The sequence below is a fragment of the Hyperoodon ampullatus genome (genome assembly GCF_949752795.1).
Source record: "Hyperoodon ampullatus genome assembly, chromosome: 2".
Lineage (NCBI taxonomy): Eukaryota > Metazoa > Chordata > Mammalia > Artiodactyla > Ziphiidae > Hyperoodon > Hyperoodon ampullatus.
The window spans coordinates 165,795,594-165,816,911 of record NC_136915.1 but is presented as its reverse complement, the minus strand read 5'-3'; the positions used below and the strand labels follow the sequence as shown (position 1 = coordinate 165,816,911).

General features: G+C 44.3%; 1 protein-coding gene across 2 annotated transcripts in view; it reads left to right on the top strand.

Moving 5' to 3' along the window:
- Positions 1 to 21,318, top strand: part of TNN (tenascin N) — a gene marked incomplete at both ends in the record, with an annotated part of 56,285 nt that overhangs the window by 20,983 nt on the left and 13,984 nt on the right. Inside the window, 8 exons of one of the 2 annotated variants that reach the window (XM_079727261.1) lie at positions 6,417 to 6,680; positions 10,068 to 10,331; positions 12,066 to 12,329; positions 12,977 to 13,240; positions 14,465 to 14,728; positions 17,316 to 17,446; positions 18,872 to 19,004; positions 19,460 to 19,611. In XM_079727261.1, coding sequence (XP_079583387.1) covers positions 6,417 to 6,680; positions 10,068 to 10,331; positions 12,066 to 12,329; positions 12,977 to 13,240; positions 14,465 to 14,728; positions 17,316 to 17,446; positions 18,872 to 19,004; positions 19,460 to 19,611 — 1,736 coding nt within the window. The remainder of the gene's footprint in view (positions 1 to 6,416; positions 6,681 to 10,067; positions 10,332 to 12,065; positions 12,330 to 12,976; positions 13,241 to 14,464; positions 14,729 to 17,315; positions 17,447 to 18,871; positions 19,005 to 19,459; positions 19,612 to 21,318) is intronic. The other variant, XM_079727262.1, reaches the window with a different exon arrangement.

The following is a 21,318-nucleotide window of genomic DNA, read 5'->3' as shown; positions in this document are numbered from 1 at the left end:
CACATGGAGGCTACACAATACACTACTTAATAACCAAGAGATCACTGAAGAAATCAAAGAGGAAATTAAAAAATACCTAGAAACAAATGACAATGAAAACACGGCAACCCAAAACCTATAGGATGCAGCAAAAGCAGTTCTAAGAGGGAAGTTTATAGCAATACAGTCCTACCTCAAGAAACAAGAAACATCTCAAATAAATATAACCTTACACCTAAAGCAATTAGAAAAAGAAGAAGAAAAAACCCCCAAAGTTAGTAGAAGCAAAGAAATCATAAAGATCAGATTGGAAAAAAAAGAAATGAAGGAAACAATAGCAAAGATGAATAAAACTAAAAGCTGGTTCTTTGAGAAGATAAACAAAATTGATAAATCATTAGCCAGGCTCGTCAAGAAAAAAAGGGAGAAGACTCAAATCAATAAAATTAGAAATGAAAAAGAAGTAACAACTGACACTGAAGAAATACAAAGGATCATGAGAGCTTACTACAAGCACCTAAATCTTACTAAAATGGACAACCTGGAAGAAATGGACAAATCCCTAGAAAAGCACAACCTTCCAAGACTGAACCAGGAAGAAATAGAAAATATAAACAGACCAATCACAAGCACTGAAATTGAAACTGTGATTAAAAATCTTCCAACAAACAAAAACCCAGGACCAGATGGCTTCACAGGTAAATTCTATCAAATATTTAGAGAAGAGCTAACACTTATCCTTCTCAAACTCTTCCAAGATATAGTAGAGGGAGGAACACTCCCAAACTCATTCTATGAGGCCACCACCACCCTGATACCAAAACCAGACAAAGATGTCACAAAGAAAGAAAACTACAGGCCAATATAATTGATGAACATAGATGCAAAAATCCTCAATAGAATACTAGCAAACAGAATCCAACAGCACATTAAAAGGATCATACACCATGATCAAGTGGGGTTTATCCCAGGAATGCAAGGATTCTTCAATATACGCAAATCAATCAATGTGATAAACCATATTAACAAATTGAAGGAGAAAAACCATATGATCATCTCAATAGATGCAGAAAAAGCTTTTGACAAAATTCAACACCCATTTATGATAAAAACCCTCCAGAAAGTAGGCATAGAGGGAACTTACCTCAGCAAAATAAAGGTCATATATGACAAACCCATAGCCAACATCATTTCAGTGGTGAAAAACTGAAACCATTTCCTCTAAGATCAGGAACAAGACAAGATTGTCCACTCTCACCACTAGTATTCAACATAGTTTTGGAAGTTTTAGCCACAGCAATCATAGAAGAAAAAGAAATAAAAGGAATCCAAATAGGAAAAGAAAAAGTAAAGCTGTCATTGTTTGCAGATGACATGATACTATACATAGAGAATCCTAAACATGCTACCAGAAAACTACTGGAGCTAATCAATGAATTTGGTAAAGTAGCAGGATACAAAATTAATGCACAGAAATCTCTTGCAGTCCTATACACATTCATCATTTTTCAATGATGAAAAATCTGAAAGAGAAATTAAGGAAACACTCGCATTTACCATTGCAACAAAAAGAATAAAATACCTAGGAATAAACCTACCTAAGGAGACAAAAGACCTGTGTGCAGAAAACTATAAGACACTGATGAAAGAAATTAAAGATGATACAAACAGATGGAGAGATATACCATGTCCTTGGATTGGAAGAATCAATTTTGTGAAAATGACTATACTACCCAAAGCAATCTAGAGATTCAATGCAATCCCTATCAAACTACCAATGGCATTTTTCACAGAACTAGAACAAAAAATTTCAAAATATATATGGAAACACAAAAGACCCTGAATAGCCAAAGCAATCTTGAGAACGAAAATCGGAGCTGGAGGAATCAGGCTCCCTGACTTCAGACTATACTACAAAGCTACAGTAATCAAGACAGTATGGTACTGGCACAAAAACAGAAATATAGATCAATGGAACAGGATAGAAAGCCCAGAGAAAAACCCACGTACATATGGTCACCTTATCTTTGATAAAGGAGGCAAGAATATACAATGGAGAAAAGACAGCCTCTTCAATAAGTGGTGCTGGGAAAACTGGACAGCTACATGGAAAAGAATGAAATTAGAACATTCCCCAATATCATACACAAAAATAAACTCAAAATGGATTAAAGACCTAAATGTAAGGGCAGACACTGTAAAACTCTTAGAGGAAAACAGGCAGAACACTCTATGACATAAATCACAGCAAGATCCTTTTTGACCTACCTCCTAGAGAAATGGAAATAAAAACAAAAACAAATGGGACCTAATGAAACTTCAAAGCTTTTGCAGAGCAAAAGACACCATAAGATGAAAAGACAACCCTCAGAATGGAAGAAAATATTTGCAAATGAAGCAGTGGACAAAGGATTAATCTCCAAAATATACAAGCAGCTCATGCAGCTCAAATCAAAAAACAAACAAACAAATTCAAAAATGGTCAGAAGACCTAAATAGACATTTCTCCATAGAAGATATACAGATTGCCAAAAAACACATGAAAAGATGCTGAACATCACTAATCATTAGAGAAATGCAAACCAACACTACAATGAGGTATCATCTCACACTGGTCAGAATGGCCATCATCAAAAATCTACAAACAATAAATGCTGGTGAGGGTGTGGAGAAAAGGGCACCTTCTTGCACAGTTGGTGGGAATGTAAATTGATACAGCCACTATGGAGAACAGTATAGAGGTTCCTTAAAAAACTAAAAATAGAACTACCATATGACCCAGCAATCCCACTACTAGGCATATACCCTGAGAAAACCATGATTCAAAAAGAATCATGTACCATAGTGTTCACTGCAGCTCTATTTACAATAGCCAAGACATGGAAGCAACCTAAGTGTCCATTGACAGATGAATGGATCAAGATGTGGCACATATATACAATGGAATATTACTCAGCCATAAAAATAAATGAAATTGAGTTATTTGTAGTGAGGTGGATGGATCTATAGACTGTCATACAGAATGAAGTAAGTCAGAAAGAGAAAAACAAATACCATATGCTAACACATATATATGGAATCTACAAAAAAAAAAAAGATTCTGAAGAACCTCGGGCCAGGACAGGAATAAAGGCGCAGATTTAGAGAATGGACTTGAGGACACGGGGAGAGAGAAGGGTAAACTGGGACGAAGTGAGAGAGTGACATTGATATATATATACACTACCAAATGTAAAATAGATAGCTAGTGGGAAGCAGCCACATAGCACAGAGAGATCAGCTCGGTGCTTTGTGTCCACCTAGAGGGATGGGAAAGGGAGGGTGGGAGGGAGATGCAAGAGGGAGGAGATATGGGGATATATGTATATGTATGGCTGATTCAGTTTGTTATACAGCAGAAACTAACACACCATTGCAAAGCAATTGTACTCCAATAAAGATGTTAAATAAATAAATAAAGCCTTTCTGTGGTGCTTATTTTTGTTTCTGTTCTTTAGATGAGTGTTTTACGTAGAAATAATAATGTTTTATTAGCTCAAACTAAGCAAATGTCTAGTCCCTTTTAGCATCCAATATGTATCATTTTAGTAATTAAGATGTCTACATCCATGTAATCGTACATACTTTATGTAACTTTAAACCTGCTCCTCTCCATCAGCTTGGGCCATTTGTGGGCTAACTGCCTGCTGTTGAAGGGGGCGTGCTCGGCTTCTCTTGTATTTCCAGTCCATTCTTTAAGCACTGTCCTTCCAGAGTGCTAACTCGAGTTCCTGACCCATTTATGTTTGGTACGTGGGAGGTAAGCGGTGTCGGGAGGAGGAGAGGTGAGGGATCTTGCTTGACAGTAATAGTCACAGCTGGCTTGGGTCTGTCATGGGGCCTAACAAGGGTTAAAACTAACTTTTCCTTCACGGAACACTTCCTTGTGTTCTTCAGAGATACCACATCTGTCCTCTTTCACTGTAGTGATTCTGTAGATACATGCATGTCTCCTACTGGTCTCCTACTCCCCTCTGCCCATACATCCGGGGGTGCCCTCCAGTGCCCTTCTCTGGTGAGGGGTGAGGTGACCCCACCTCACCCCTCTGGGTGATCCTCTTGGACAGTTCTAAAACAGTCCCAGGTGGGCTTTCCTTTCTTTGGCCCACATCTGGTCCATGGGGAACAGACATGCATCCTTTGTCCATGCAACCAGATGTATGGGTCTGTTGCAATGCTGCAGCCTCTTGTTGCTCTGCAGCAGCACAGCCAGCTATTTTCTCACCTCTCAGATATTTTAGGCACATGTCAGACACCAGCCCACGGTGTTCCCCAAGCTTTGGGCAGGGTTTCTCAACCTTGGCACTGTTGATAATTCTTTGTTGCAGGGGTCTGTCTTGTGCATTGTAAGATGTTTAGCAGCATCCCTGACCTCCACCCATTTGATGCCATGAGCCTCCCCATTCCACACTGAACTGAGAGAACCAAAAATATCTTCAGACATTGCTGATCACCCCTGGTTGAGAACTTTTGCTCTGGAGTATATATAAGCAGCTCTGTAAGGGATCCCATTGCAACTGCTTATTCGAGGCTTGGCTCTCACCCATGGGACTCACGGTGTAACTCTCTCCAAAGAAATCCACTCTTTTAAGTCCCACCTGTTTGTACTCTCCAGCCTCTTTCGTAGTCTGGAATTGGTTGGTCAATCAAAGGCCACAAAACTGTTGGTCCTGCCTTGGCTGTGGGCCCTCAGGTTGGAAAGTAAATACCAATTTTCTTGGGGGTCACAGCCTAAACCAAGATAAGAATAGTCCCACTTGAACATACCATTGCATATATGTGATAGGACCTTAGGGTAATGGCTTTTGCAATGAACTATAGGCATACCTCAGAGATGTTGTGAGTTCAGTTCCAGACGAACACAATAAAGTGAACATCACAATATAGAAAGTCACATGAATTTTTTGTTTCCCAGTACATATAAAAGTTGCATTTACATTGCACTGTATCTATTAAGTGTGCCATAGTGTTATGTCTAAAAAAGTATATAGCTTAATTTTAAAATATTTTATTGCTAAAAAATGTTAATCATTATGTAAACCTTCAGCAAATTGTAGTAACATCAAAGATCACTGATCACAGATTACCATAACAAATAAAATAATAATGAAAAAGTTTGAAATATGATGAGAATTACCAAAATGTGACACAGAGACACAAAGTGAGCAAACGCTATTGGCACATGCAGAATGGTGCCAGTAGACTTGCTGGATACAGGGTTGCCACAAACTCAATTTGTAAGAAGTGCAACATCTTTGATGCATAATAAAGAGAAGCACAATAAAATGAGGTATGCCTGTATGTGGAACAAAGAAACGCTATTATTTTCTTGGTGAATACATATTCAAACACCTTCCCTGTGTGTAGTATGGAGGAACATAATCCTGTACATTCATAAAATATCAACAAACTGATATCATTTAAAATAGCTTATGGTCATTGGACATCCACTCTGTGCCCGGAGCTGTCGTAAGGGGCATGTTATTAACTCACATAATACCCATCTCTACAGGGTATACAATATTATTATTTCCGCCTGCTTTTTTTCCTATAAGCACTGTGATATTTTAATATTTTCAAGGCCCCTTTCTTCTTATTTATTTGTTTATTTATCTTTGGCTGCATTGGGGCTTCATTGCTGCGCACGGGCTTTCTCTAGTTGCGGCGAGTGGAGGCTACCCTTTGTTGCGATGCGCAGGCTTCTCATTGCAGTGGCTTCTCTTGTAGCAGAGCACGGGCTCTAGGCACGCAGGCTTCAGTAGTTGTGGTATGCGGACTCAGTAGTTGTGGCGCCCAGGCTTAGTTGCTCTGCAGCATGTGGGATCTTCCCGGACCAGGGCTCGAACCCGTGTTCCCTGCATTGGCAGGTGGATTCTTAACCACTGCACCACCAGGGAAGCCCTCAAGGCCCCTTTCTACATGACATTTTTTGTCTCGGTTTTCAGAACTACTCAGAGAGATATGTACAATAACTATTAACAACTCAATGTTACGAATGCAGAGACGTGAAGTGCCTTACCCAAGTTCACAAAACAAGTTAGTAATTTATGAAATAAGATGCACGCATGGAACATTCGTTCTTGAAGGTACCTTGGAGTCCATCCAACCTGAAGTCCAGATTTACAGATCAAGAAACTGAAGCCCAGCCAGAGGCAGCAGAGTTGTCCAGGGCCACAGCTCTTCTGACTCTGGTCCTACTGCTCATTCTGCTGTCGTGTTCTGCCTCCTTGAAAACCCACAAGTCCAGATGTAGAAAGAGGTCTACACCCATGAAACAATTGAAAACTGACATGCGAGATAGGAAGATTCTAAGAAAAGGAAGCTGCCCCAGCCCAAACAGCATGGCCACAAGATCTCACTCTAGTAATAGTGTTTATTGATCCTCATTTTCCTTTCAGACATTGACAGCCCCAAAAACCTGGTGACCGACCAGGTGACAGAGAACACGGCCACCATCTCCTGGGACCCAGTGCAGGCCGTGATTGACAGGTACCTTGTGCGCTACACCTCTGCTGACGGAGACTCCGGGGAGGTTCCGGTGGGGAAGGAGAAGAGCAGCACCGTCCTGACGGGCCTGAGGCCGGGCGTGGAGTACACGGTGCACGTGTGGGCCCAGAAGGGGGACCGGGAGAGCAGGAAGGCTGAAACCACGGCCCCGACAGGTAACAGGAGAGAAGAGAAAAGCAAACTAGGGTTTTTACTGTGGGCTGATCTACTACTGTTGAATTATGGCACTGCTGCTTTTGTGGCCCATGACCTCAAGGACTGTAGACTATTTTAGGAGAGTTTGCTGTAAAAAAAACTCTGTTCACTAAAGAAAGAACAAAGCACAGTAATGGGCTCAGTACTGAGCAGTTCCATGAATGTCTTAAAACTATTTTCCAAAGCCTGTGTTTTTAATCAGTTATAGGAAATCATAGGGAATAAGGTAAAGCCAATATAAAATTCTTAAAAACACTGGGTTAAAGTACTTTCTTGTGGCAAGCTGTTTTAATTTTTACTTAATATATGGTGCTTAGTTTAAAGGAACAAGTGTTACCCTTGGCAGCTGGAGCTCTGTGTTCATTTCAACACGTAGCTAAATTTTTTTTTTTTTTTAATTGCGGTACGTGAGCCTCTCACTGTTTTGGCCTCTCCCGTTGCGGAGCACAGGCTCCGGACGTGCAGGCTCAGTGGCCATGGCTGACGGGCCCAGCCGCTCCGCGGCATGTGGGATCTTCCCTGACCGGGGCACGAACCCATGTCCTCTGCATTGGCAGGCGGACTCTCAACCACTGTGCCACCAGGGAAGCCCCATGTATCTAAATTTTAATGAACATTTATAAGTGCCAGGCCTGGGCTACAGCAGTGAACAAAATAAATATGCTTCCTACTCTCTTGAAGTCCAGTGGGAAAGACAATCAACAAGCAAACACATTTATAAGTATAAATTATAATAAGTTCTATGAACAAGATAAACATGGTGTAGGTGTAGAGAATAACAGGGCAAGGATGGAATGGGGGAGCAATAGTTAAGATACTCATTGACAGAAACACCCAAATAACAGTGGCTTAAATAAGAAAGAAGTTTATTTCTCTCTTGTGGAATGGTCAGAGTGTAAGGGACCAAGGCTGATAGGGTAGCTCCATGGTACAGGAGGCCTATGCTCCTTCTTTATTGTTGCTCAGCCATTCCTAGGGAGTTGCCTGTATCTACATAGTCATCACCTATCCTCACTCCAGCCAGTGGAAAGGGGTAATGGAAAGGGAAGAGCATGACTGCACTGCACACATCACTTCTCACATTCCACCGGCCAGATCCAAGACACAGTGCCAGACCTCAGTACAAGGCGGGCTGGGAAATGAAGTCTTTAGCTGGAGGGCCATGTGCCCAGCTTATAATTCTGTTTTACTATCCCACCCAACACAGTGGCCACTAGCTACATGTGGCTCTTTAAATTTTTTTTTTTTTTTTTTTTTGCGGTACGCAGGTATCTCACTGTTGTGGCCTCTCCCGTTGCGGAGCACAGGCTCCGGACACACAGGCTCAGCGGCCATGGCTCACGGGCCCAGCCGCTCCACGGCATGTGGGATCTTCTCGGACCGGGACACGAACCCGTGTCCCCTGCATCGGCAGGTGGACTCTCAACCACTGCGCCACCAGGGAAGCCCTAAATTTTAATTAATTAACAAAAATTTAAAAATTATTCCCTCAGTCATACTAGCCACATTTCCAATAGTCAGTAGCCACATGTGACTTATTGCTACTGTATTGGGCAATGCAGATTATGGACTATTCCCATCATTGCAGAGAGATCTGTTGGGCAGTGTGCTTGCAGAGGAAGGGGAGAATGTGTATTGGGGAAAACTAGCCATTTTGGGAAGAATATGTGTGATGGCCCTGAGCTGGAACAGCATGAGATGGTTGAAGAACTGAAAGGAGGCTGGTGTCGCTGGAGCATTGAGGATGGGAGAGAAAGTGACATGAGACGATGGGGGAAGGAGGAAGGGTCAGATCACAAAAGACCACACGGTGCTTCAAAGAGGGAGCGTGCTACACTTATTAGAAGAAGAGTGGCATGATGCGATATTCATTGTTAAACAGTTATTCACGCCAGAGTGAGGAGAATAAATGGAAGAGATGATAAGGGTAGAAGGGGGATGTTTAATAAAGTCGGGGGAGAGGTGGTGATGATTTGGACAAGTGTGATGGCAGTAGAGATGAGAAAAGGGGATATCTGGGCACATATTTTGGAGGCATAAATGACAGTATTTGTTGATGGATGAGGTGTGGGACAGGAAGAAAGTGAGGGACCAAGTATGACCTGTGTTTCTGACTTGAGTAACATGGAAGATTGGGGCATCATCTTCTGAGCAATAAATAGGTTTGAGGAGGAACGTTAAGACATTTAGATATTTGAGCTTGAGATACTCATGAGATTCCTTGGTTAATTGAGTGACTTATTTATTGATTCCACAAATATTTATTGAGTGTCTAATACATGCTAGGCACTGTGGTGGTTATGCTGTTGTAGATACAAGTCAAGGGCTCAGAGTTGATACATATTGGGGAGCTGTGAGCATCTGGCTGGTATTGAAAGCTGTGGACATGGGTGAGATCACCTGTAGAGGGAGAGGAAGAGAGGAAACCTTGGGCATTCCGACATTTTCAGGTTGCTGATGAAGGAGGCTGAAGAGGAGGAGTTAGGGGTTAGGAGAAGCCCAGGGGAGTGTGTAGTCATGAAAGCCAAGAGCCGTGAGTGTTTCAAGACAGAGGGAGTGGCTCAGCTCTGACAAATGCTGCTCAAACGTCGAGCAACGCAAGGATGGCAAGTGTCCATAGGATTTGGCAACGTGGAGTTGTTGGTGACCTAGACTAGCAGTTGTAGTGGTGTGCTGAAGAAAATGCCAAACTTCATCGAGCTGAGGAGTGAATGGGAGGAGAGGAGTGAAACTGAGATATGCAGACGGTTCTCCTGAGAAGCCTGTCAGTTATGGGGAGCAGGGGGATGAGAGGTCTAGAGCTTGTTTGTCTGGGAATAATGGTAGAGGAGGAGAGATTGACGCTGCAAGTGAGAGAGGGTAGATGAAAGGGAACAAAGTCCTTGAGAAGGTGGGAGGGCTCAAAATTCAGAGGAAACAGGTCTAGGTTTTAACACAAGAAAACAGTTGGATCTCAGAGTCTTTTCATTTCGCCGGGTCTCCCTTCTCCTCCCCTTTTATACAAGAGAAGAAGCTTGAAAGATGTAACTTCTCAACTCTCAAATTCTGTGAAACAAAGTAGCTAGATACCATGGAGATAACAAAAGAGGTTGTTTCAGTCGCCATTTGGGTGGCTTATCTTGTTGCTCAGGAGATTTTTATTTTCATGGGAACTAGAAGGACAGAAAATTTCCATGTTGACAAATGTGGAGAAGATCTAATTCCTTCCAGTTTTAATATCCAGTGGAGTATTTCCCTGGAAAATGTTTTCAATGGAATTATATTGTTAATAAAGATAACGATAATGATGATGAGGAGGTGGGATGTCCCTGCTTGGCTCTAAAATTCAGCCTTTCCTTTTTAAAAAGAAATTGACAGCCCCCAAAACCTGGTGACCGACCGGGTGACAGAGAACACGGCCACCATCTCCTGGGACCCGGTGCAGGCCGTGATTGACAGGTACCTGGTGCGCTACACCTCTGCTGACGGAGACTCCGGGGAGGTTCCGGTGGGGCAGGAGAAGAGCAGCGCCGTCCTGACGGGCCTGAGGCCGGGCGTGGAGTACACGGTGCATGTGTGGGCCCAGAAGGGGGACCGGGAGAGCAGGAAGGCCGACACCAAGGCCCCGACAGGTAATGGAGCATTGTTCTTTGAAAATGTAAGCCCTGTCACACTGTCTATGGCAGGTCACGTTTTGTTTTTCTGTTCTAAAACTGGCAGAATTGATGATTTATGGAAGAGCAGGATGGTAGACTCCTGTCAAACCACACACCAACCCTCACGCTGTTTTTACACATTATATCATAATGAAGAGCTCATATTTGGCCTCGCACTTTGATCTTGTGAAGGTAAATGGTGATTGGTTTTATCCACCGACTGTTCCTCCAATTGTATATTTCCTTTGTGATCAGTCATTAAATATTTCTTCTTGAAAGGGAAGAAATAAAAAGAAACCACATGTTAGGATCTGTGAGCTAAGTACTTTAGGCAAATGGCTTTTGCTGTAATCTCTTTGGAACAGGGAAGTGTTATTGCTTTCTTAGTGGATAAATCCTCTTTGAGGACTGTGTGCTCTGTTCTGAGGATCCTAAGCTTGCATTTTTATACAGTAACGGTTCATACTTTTTAAAGTTCTTTCATCTCTGTTTCCTCGTTTTTTAAGAACAGACTTATTGAGTTATAATTTACATACTATGAAATCTACCCTTTTAAAGTGTGTAATTCAGTGGTTTTTAGTATGTGCAGAGTAGTGCAACCATCACCACTGTCTAATTCAGAATATTTTCATCACCCCAGAAGCTAACACCATACCATTAGCAGTCTTTCCCACCCCTACTTCCCCCAGCCTTAGGAAACTACTACTTTCTATCTCTAGAGATTTCCTTATTCTGGACATTTCATATAAATAGATTCATATAGTATGTGGCCTTTTGTGACTGGCTGCATTCACTAAGCATAATATTTTCAAGGTTCATCCATGTTGTAGCTTGTGTCAATATTTCACTTTATTGCTGAATAATATTCCATTATATGGATATAATACATTTTGTGTATCCATTTGTCAGTTTATGAGCATTTGGGTTGTTTCCACTTTTTGGCTATTATAAATAATGATGCTATGAGTTTTTGTGTACAAATTTTTGTATGGACATATGTTTTCAGTTCTTTTGGCTATATACTTTGGAGTGGAATTCCTGGGTCATATGGTAATTCTATGTTTAACTTTTTGAGGAGCTGCCAAATTGTTTCCAGAGCGGTGGCACTATTTTACATTCCTACCAGCAAGGAATGAGAATTATATTCCTCATTTAGTTGGTGCTCAGAGGACTTTGTTGAGACGAGTAGAGCAAGAATCAATATGCCCATTTTACAGTTGAGAAACCTCAGATACAGAGAAGTGAATGATTTCTACAATTCACAAAGTTAGCTGATGATTCATGGAGTCAGATTTGTGGAATATTCATGGAATATTATGGTACCTTAACATCTGTTTGGCAAGGCCCACATTTTACAAATGAGGAATGGAGACCCCGCCAGAGGCAGCAGTGCTGTCCAGGGCCACCGCTGGCTGATGGCAGAGCTGGGCCTAGTTCCCCGGCTCCAGCCCAAGGCTCCACCTGCTCCTCCACTCTGCCTCTCAGGCTGGGACTGGATTGTAGCTCCTGTGACTCTGATCTAGTTGCTCATTCTGCTGTCCTGTGCTGCCTCCTTGAGGATCCAAGAGCCCAGCTGTGGTGAGATCTACGTCCATGAAACAACTGAAAATCTACAAAGGAGATGGGAAAACCATTAGAATGGAGGCTACCTCACCCAAGAAACATCGTCTCACTCTTTGGTGCTTATTAATAGTGCACTTTTCCTTTCAGACATTGACAGCCCCAAAAACCTGGTGACCGACCAGGTGACAGAGAACACGGCCACCGTCTCCTGGGACCCAGTGCAGGCCGTGATTGACAGGTACCTGGTGCGCTACACCTCTGCTGACGGAGACTCCGGGGAGGTTCCGGTGGGGCAGGAGAAGAGCAGCGCCGTCCTGACGGGCCTGAGGCCGGGCGTGGAGTACACGGTGCACGTGTGGGCCCAGAAGGGGGACCGGGAGAGCAGGAAGGCCGACACCACGGCCCCGACAGGTAATAAGAAAAAGGTGGTCACTTAGTATTGAGTTTTGAGGGTGTGAATTTGGGTGTACATGGTACCAAAAGATGCGGCTTGAGTTGAGAGAGTTTGCAAAGAGAATCTTAAAGATCAAAAAAGACGGTGAGTTCTAGTGGTGATCTCAAGTGCTGCTCTTCCCTGACACTGACAGCTGCCAATGGAACCACTCAATCAAGCAGAAGACAGAAGTAAAGTTGTGCAGAGGCCGTGTTTTTAGCAGACCCAGCAAAGACACTGATAGGCTCTGGTCATTGCAATGCTCGTGATAATACTTTCAGAATGATTGCTTGGGAAGTAGCCCCTGATAAAGTGATAAGTTAGATACCCTGAAGTCATGGCAGATGTATTGTTTTGATGTGCCATAATGTTGCTAAGAAGACATTGTTCCTCCCACATTTTAGGGAGCTGAAAGCCAGGAAAGCATGTCAAGTTTATAATGAACAGTCCTTTGAGCTGGAGAACCAGGGGTTACTTTCTTCCTCGACTCCCACCGGGCCCTCTGGATGGGGATACCATTGCCTTGTGCCAGAAGGGCTCTAGGAGATAAAAATCGCAGTGATGGGGTGGTGTGTATCTCTTACATGGCTTCAAAGCCTAGGTTTTCCCAAACATTTTCTTAAAGAAATTGACAGCCCCCAAAACCTGGTGACCGACCGGGTGACAGAGAACACGGCCGCCGTCTCCTGGGACCCGGTGCAGGCCGTGATTGACAGGTACCTGGTGCGCTACACCTCTGCTGACGGAGACTCCGGGGAGGTTCCGGTGGGGAAGGAGAAGAACAGCGCCGTCCTGACGGGCCTGAGGCCGGGCGTGGAGTACACGGTGCACGTGTGGGCCCAGAAGGGGGACCGGGAGAGCAGGAAGGCCGACACCACGGCCCCGACAGGTAATGGAGCATATTTCTTCGGGAATGTAAGCCCTGTCCTGTTAAGCCTATGGCTGGTCATGTTTTGTTTTCCTGAACTCACACTGGCAGAGTTGATGATTTATTGAAGAGCATGATGGTGTTCCTTCATAATAGACTGCAAGCCATCTCTTATTTCCCTTTAACTCGTTTCTTTACAAGTCAGGTCCACCTGGCAGTCTCCAAGCTACAAGTCTGCCATGACTGCATGGTATGTCCAGCCACTGTTCCTCTGAGTGTGTGAATCTTTTGTTCAGTATTGAGGGTCTCCTATTGAGTTTGTGATTGGAAACAGGAAATGAATTGAAATGTCATTAATATTAATCATAATATGTTCAAAATTCAACTTCAAAAAAGTAGACTTTATATCCACCAGAGTGAGTAGTTGTATGTGGTTTACTTTACTGTAAATGAATCATATGATAATTCTAGTTTGGAGGATAAGGGTAATTTCTATGTTATGCTCTTTATTTTAATCGAAGTATAGTTGATTTACAATATTGTGTTATTTTCAGGTATAATTTCTAGGTTATATTCTCATTTTATTGTGAAAGAGATGTATGATTATATTTCTGTACCATGATTTAGCCAGCAAACCAGCATTACAAGTGAATCTGTGTATGCTAAAGGATATTAAAACTCGATTTTAATTTTGCTGATTTGTTTGACAACATATATTGAGCATTTTCCATGGGCCCTTTTCCTTACTGGGCAGTGGGAACCCTGAGGGAGTAGAATACAGCCCTCTTCCTCTGGGAGCTTACATTTGCATCTGGCTGGTAGAATCTTCTTGTATGAAATGGGAGGTCTTCATTGACATGATGCTAGAAACAAAATTATCAATATTAGCTGCTTGTGAGCAGAGACCATGTCTTCTTGAACTGGACCCTGCACCCTGCCTGGTCCCATGCCTTACATATAGTGGGTGTTTTGACATATGCTTATTAAACGAAAAAAGAAATTTGTTTTGCTAAATTCTTGGTAGAGGTAATAGTATAGATGCTTAGATTTTGGTCTACTGTGCCTTCTCTTTGAGGAGTCAAAGTCTTTCTGGGGACAGAAGACATATGTCCATGATGCAGTTAGAGCATGCAAGATGGAAAAACCACAAAACATGAAAGGCTGTCACCCCAAGAAGAATGGCTGTGAGCTTCCGCACTCTGTGGCCTATAAATAGTGCATATTGATCAACATTTTTCCTTTCAGACATTGACAGCCCCCAAAACCTGGTGACCGACCAGGTGACAGAGAACACGGCCACCGTCTCCTGGGACCCGGTGCAGGCCGTGATTGACAGGTACCTGGTGCGCTACACCTCTGCTGACGGAGACTCCAGGGAGGTTCCGGTGGGGAAGGAGAAGAGCAGCGCCGTCCTGACGGGCCTGAGGCCGGGCGTGGAGTACACGGTGCACGTGTGGGCCCAGAAGGGGGACCGGGAGAGCAGGAAGGCCGACACCACAGCCCCGACAGGTACTGTCAGGGACGACGGGGACATCAAACTCTTCACTCCTATCAGGAAACAGTCTTCCTCCACATCGGCTGGGGAGGGGAGCAGGGAACACAGTGTTTCACGTGTGGGCATTCTTCAAAGTGCTTCCCCTTTCACCTTTTTAAGGTAATGTATGTTGACAGGACAGTTCAGATGAAGATGAAAGGGTGTAGAGGAAGTGGTGTGAAAGTAAGACTGTGTGACTCTTCAAGATGGCTGTGCAAAAGGTAGCCTCCCTTCCTACCCCCTTCACCCAGCCCAGCTCCTAGGCTCTCTGCCCTGGCTATGAGAACCTGGCTGGGCCTCAGTTTAGGGAGGAGGGAGGCAAGGAGCCTCTTCGGCTTCCATGTCCGGACTGGGGGCAGTGGTGGAGCATCTTCATCCCCTTACTACAGTTGGCGACCAAAGGGGCCTGGGCTGCTTGTCTTTTCTGTGTGTGACGAGGCCCCTGGTGTCACCGAGCATCATGGCGATCAGGCCTCAGAGGAACCTGATGGGATCACTGAGCCCACCCTGACGTCCGTGGGCCTCTTTAGACAGTCTGGGCAGGGCCTGGGCCGTCCCCTGTGTGGCCGAGTATGCCATGCGTGGCCTCTGGCGTTAGAGGTGCCTTGATTCCTTTATTATTTTTGTTAGTTGCAATGAACAGAAGTTTTTAATCAAAAAAGTAATACATGCTTATAGTAAAATTTTTCAAACTAAACAAAGATATGTAGAAAGAAAAACTCTTTTCCACATCCCAGTGCTGATATCCAGTGCTGCTCTCCCGAGGCAACCAGCACTTTCCTCCTTCCTTCTCCCCTACCCCTCTCTCTCTGTCTTCTTTTTTTTTTTTTTTTTTTTTTGCGGTACGCGGGCCTCTCACCGTTGTGGCCTCTCCCATTGCGGAGCACAGGCTCCGGACGCGCAGGCTCAGCGGCCATGGCTCACAGGCCCAGCCGCTCCGCGGCATGTGGGATCTTCCCAGACCGGGGCACGAACCCATATCCCCTGCATCGGCAGGCGGACTCTCAACCACTGCGCCACCAGGGAAGCCCTCTCTCTGTCTTCTTGTCTCTTCTTCTTTCCTTTATTCCTTCCTTCCACTCTTCCTTCTTTATCTTCTCTTTGCTTCACTTTCCCCATTTTTAAAGACAAAAATATTTCCTCTTTCTACTTTGCAGAAATGTGGAAATAACTAAGATGACATCTGAAGTTCATAACCCAGGGATAGGTGGGCAGTCAAAGAGTTGGCAGAAACCAACTTGAGATATTTAAATAGTTAAGGTTTTGCTTTGATTTTGAAAGCAGGAAATTCAGTTTTTCCATGTGATGGATGGAAGAAAATCCATACCAGATATTATGTTTTAGAAAGTCACACTAAGCTGATGTTACAGAAACTCAAAATTTGTCAAAATATCCTAATTCAAAGCAATAGCTGCCTGATTTCTATTAAAATACTGCAATTCAGTTCTCAGCTGAAATGCTACTGGGTAGAAAATAGCTTGGAGACATCTTTTTTGGAAACTTCTAAATTAAAATCACCTCCTATGATAATGACTTTTCAAAATGGAAATTTCCATTCATATCTTGTTTGGTTAAAAAAATGAGTCATCTGACCAATTATTGTGGTGTTGACTAGAATTTTTGCTGAGATTTAGTTTTCCTGGTCTACAGTGTACACACGCACCCACACTTTCCCTCTGGTGTTTGAGTGGGAAAGTGCATAGGAGCCAGAAGAAATCTCTGGTTTTCCTACATCTCTACTACCCTTTCTTCCTTTCTCTCCTCCTTTATACAAGCACCTCCCCCGCTTCCCCATTCTGTACAGGGTATGCATATTAGACTGCATACTTAGTTATATAAGACATAGAACTTTATATTTCTTTTTTTTTTGGCTATGCCACCATGGGGCTTGTGGGATCTTAGTTCCCTGACCAGGGATCAAACCTGGGACCCCTGCTGAGGAAGCATGGAGTTCTAACCCCTGGACTGCCAGGGAATTCCCCAAACTTTATATTTCTATACCAACTTAATTTCCATCATAAGCTCCCATTCTGCTTGTTAGTTGGAAATCTCAGGAAATTTAGGATCATGCTCCTTCCCCAGGGCCGTATGTAAGGTCTTGGGTGGTTTTCCAAGGCCAGGGAGTGCCATCCAGTATTTCGGTCACCCTTCTGGGTAACTGTTTGCTGAGTGCCTCTGTGTGCAGGGACCTTCCAGATCTGCCTTCCCTCATCCTTCCTTGCCACTTTGGGAGCCCTGCCATCTCAGGGAATCTGTCTGCTGATCGAGATTGCTCATACCTACTGCTCTCTGGAGATCTGCTGGGGAAGTGGGAGCCCAGGTTCATTCCCTCTGGGACTCACCCAACTCCCTGTTCCTTAATCCTCTTGTCCTCGGTGGGTTTATACTTTTAGAGACACGGATCCTAAAGGCCTTGTGGCAAGGAAGAATGGAGCCTGCTACCTGCTTGATGGGAGGAAGAAAAATGGGAGAATATATAGGGAGAAAACATAAGCCAACACCTCAAAAATTACCTTTTCTCATTACCTTAGTAATAATAATTACTTGGTGTTTTATATACAGACATTGACCCTCCCCAAAACCTTCATCCGTCTGCTGTAACAGAGTCTGGTGGGGTATTGACCTGGACACGCCCCTCTGCTCAGATCAATGGCTATATTCTGACCTCCCAGTTCCCAGATGGCACTGTCAAGGTATGGATGCTCCTTGTCTTCTCTCTTCTGCCCCTGCCCAGCCTCCCTATGAAGCAACTCACTTGGGCCAACCAGCTTGATAGGTGGCCCCATGGCAACCTGCTGATGAACGTGTTGATCCTTATTGATCACCATCTATGTGCAAGGGACAATGCTAAACTGGGTCATTTGTGAACAATTTATGTGTGGTCTCATTTTTTTTTAAAATAAATAAATTTATTTATTTATTTATTTTATTTATTTATTTTTGGCTGCATTTGGTCTTCGTTGCTGCACATGGGCTTTCTCTAGTCGTGGCAAGTGGGGGCTACTCTTTGTTGCGGTGCACGGGCTTCTCATTGCAGTGTCTTCTCTTGTCGTGGAGCACGGGCTCTAGGTGCGCGGTCCTCAGTAGTTGTGACTCGCAGGCTCTAGAGCACAGGCTCAGTAGTTGTGGCTCATGGGCTTCGTTGCTCCACGGCATGTGGGAGCTTTGTGGACCAGAGCTCGAACCCACATTGGCAGGTGGATTCTTAACCACTGCGCCACCAGAGAAGTCCCGTGTGGTCTCATTTTATAGGACTAACCTTTGTGCCTGCTCCTTCCTAGCTGACCGTCACATATCTGCTGGCCACACAATCTGCTCCATGTTATTTGGTTTAATGTCTGGCTTCCCCAATAAATGTTAGCACCATGAGGACAGGGAATTTTTGTCGTTTAGACTATCCTTGTATCTGAAGTGCTTGGAACTTAGTACATGGTTGGTGTTCAATAAATATTTATTGAATGAATTGATTAACCCTTATTTCAAGAATTATACTTCCCATCTGGAATCTGAAGGCCAGCACATTTTCGTAACTTGTCCAAGTGGAAAGTTATTATTCTCTCTCCTTCACAAGGAAAAAAGAAGGGAGGAAGGAGAAAAGGAAGGGCCCCTTGATTTATTCATTATCTCAGTTAATGCTTATGACAGTCCTGCCAGGAAATTTCACCCTATGTTTACAGAGGGAGTAAGACAGTTTCAGAAGAAAGGTTATTGAAAAACCAACTATCTCCCTGCCTCACAGATAACCATAGCCTGCTTCACCTTCCCCATTAACTTCTCAGCCTGGAGTTGCCAGCCTGTTGCTTCCAGTGGTGGCTGAGGTTGGTGCCCTAGCATGTATTTGGGGGGCAGAAGTTGCCAGGACACCTAGTGGGTGCTCTCCCAGTGGCAGTGCCAGGTTCTGGTTCCCAGCTAGAGCACCCAGAAGTGCTGAATCTCCATGGCACAGCCCTTCAGAGAAGCAGCTAGAACCTACTTGGATTCTGGGTTGCCAGTGAGCCCTCAAAGAGACAAAACTCTACCCTCCCAGGGAGCTTCTGTCATTAGCACCAGGGAATGCTATTGACACCTAGGGTGCTGGGGGTGATAAATGAATGTCTACTGTCTCCTTTGTTTGGTAGGAGGTACAGCTTGGAAGAGAGGACCAGAGGTTTGAGTTGCAAGGCCTTGAGCAGGGTGTCACCCTCCCTGTCTCCTTGGTTGCCTTTAAGGGTGATCGCCGGAGCAGGAGTGTATCCACCACCCTTTCCACAGGTAACGTGAGCTCGTGCGCTCTGAATAAGAATGCAGTGGAGGACAAGCATTGGAGAGGCCAGAAGAGGTGTCCAAGGAAGAGCAAGTGGCTACAGGATTCTGGATTTCTCTAGACAGGGGGAAATGGAAGTGGGGTCATGAGTTCAAAAGAAATCCATCCCATGGTAGAGAGACGAAGGAGGGGAGTGAAATAGAGTGTTATTTGGAGAGAGGGGAGTTGGTCGGAGGAGGAGGAAATGATGTGAACTTGACCTTATTTCTGATACATTTGGAGGGTTTGATGAGAGCAGAATGAGCGAGAAAAAAAAGATGTGAGTGAAGAGTTGGAAGAAGCAAAGTAGTAGGAGGTCCCAAAATAATTTCTAAACATAATAATGTTAAAATAGGGGACAAGCCCCACTCCCCTCCTCCCTCACCCTTCTCCTAACGGCACTGTCCCTCTGCTTGGCTCCCAGTTGGTGCCCGTTTTCCACACCCTTCGGACTGCAGTCAAGTTCAGCAGAATAGCAACGTCGCCAGTGGTCTCTACACCATCTACCTGCACGGGGATGCCAGTCGGCCCCTGCAGGTGTACTGTGACATGGACACGGATGGAGGCGGCTGGATCGTGAGTCACACAGAGCCCTGGGCAGTGTCTTGTTTCTCGGGCCAGGAAGCTCTATTTCTTCTTCATACATGGGAGGGAGGAGCTTTGGTGGCTTGCTGCTGTTTTTAAAGAGATCCCACCCCACTGGAAGAATAGAGCCTGAAGTACTTCACTCCTGGGATAGAGCAGGCTTTGTAAACTAAGGCTGATGATTGGGAAGACTGTGGGTTTATCACTGTCTACTAATGCCCTTTACACATGTGTTAACCGACATTTTACTCTGTGCAAAGCACTCTCATAAACATGACCCTCACACATGAGCTATAGAGTAAGTGAGAGAGATTATTGTTCATATTTTATAGATAGGTAAATTAAAGCCCAAGAGGAGAAGTGCCTTGGCGAAGTCACATGAGTTAATAACAAAGTTGGGACCAGATTTTAGGACTCCAGCCTCTTGGGTCATTGGTCTTCCCAATGGGTCATCTCAGGCCATCCAAGATGGAAACGCATAGCCTCTTTGCGGGCTCAGTCCTCTGAATTGGAGCCATTGTCCAAGTTCTGTATCCTGGCTCCACAGTATGGAAGCAAGGCCTTTGGAACTTGGATACAAAAGGCTAAAACCTGAGAGAAGGAAACTTGGCAATGTTCTGACCGTCCCTCGTCTGTGTGGAGGTTTTACTCTCTGTGGGCCAGTGAACCACATGGTACCTTCTTTGATTGCATCTGCCTGATCCAATTTTATGATGAGCTGCTTTTGAGAGTTTCAATCTGATCTCTCCACCTCCCCCACCCCCTTCTTCCTGTACCCGAACAGAGAGAGGCTCTCACTGCTCCAAACCAGCCTGCAGTCTCACCCACTGTGCTTCCACTGCTCACTGTGGGGGGGAGAAAGCATGATCTCATAGAGCTCCAACTATGTTCATTTACACATTCGCTCAGGGGCCTGCAAAACCAAAGATGCTGGAACAGCCACCGATAAAATGATACCATCTAATAAGCAGCAAAGAAGAAAACTTATTATCCACACAGCTGCATCTGATGGCTGAAAGGCAGTAATGGGATTGGATGGGGGAAATTCCTGATTGATCTATAAAAATAATGGAACAGAATGTAACATGGGAGGCCTTCCACCTGACCAGACTCACAGGGCTGTACCTGCTGCTTCTCATCAGCACCATTGTAACTCTAAGCATTCTGTCCCTTCAGGCTTGAAGCCAGTTCCCTGCATTTGTGCCCATAGATGCCCATTGGCAGGATGTTTGTACTGTCCAGTGTGACCTTTTTGAAAGGCAGCCTCGCACAGGGCAGGAGATGTGTGTCTAGGGCAACCTTTCGAAAGAGACCTGCTCGTCTGTCTGCCTGGGAGTACCCATGATTTTTCCACAAATATTTATTCAGTGCCTACTATGTGTCAAGTGCTGTTTTACATACTCAAGAACCAGCAGTGAACCAAACAGACAGAAGTCCCTGACCTCAAGGATCTTGCCTTCTGCATCTTGCCCATGCAGGTGATCTTTACCAGAACACAGGCATCAGTTCCAGAAATAACAAACTCACTCTGGGTTCTAAACAATGCCAGACCCCCACCGCTCCCAAGTCTTGTTTTCTCACCCAGACTCCTGAAGATAATACATGAACTGAAATTCTATAGGGTTCTCCTCAAAGCTACCACACTCCAGAAAATATATGGAGTCCTGAAAACTTCTCTACCAAATCTTTTATCGATGG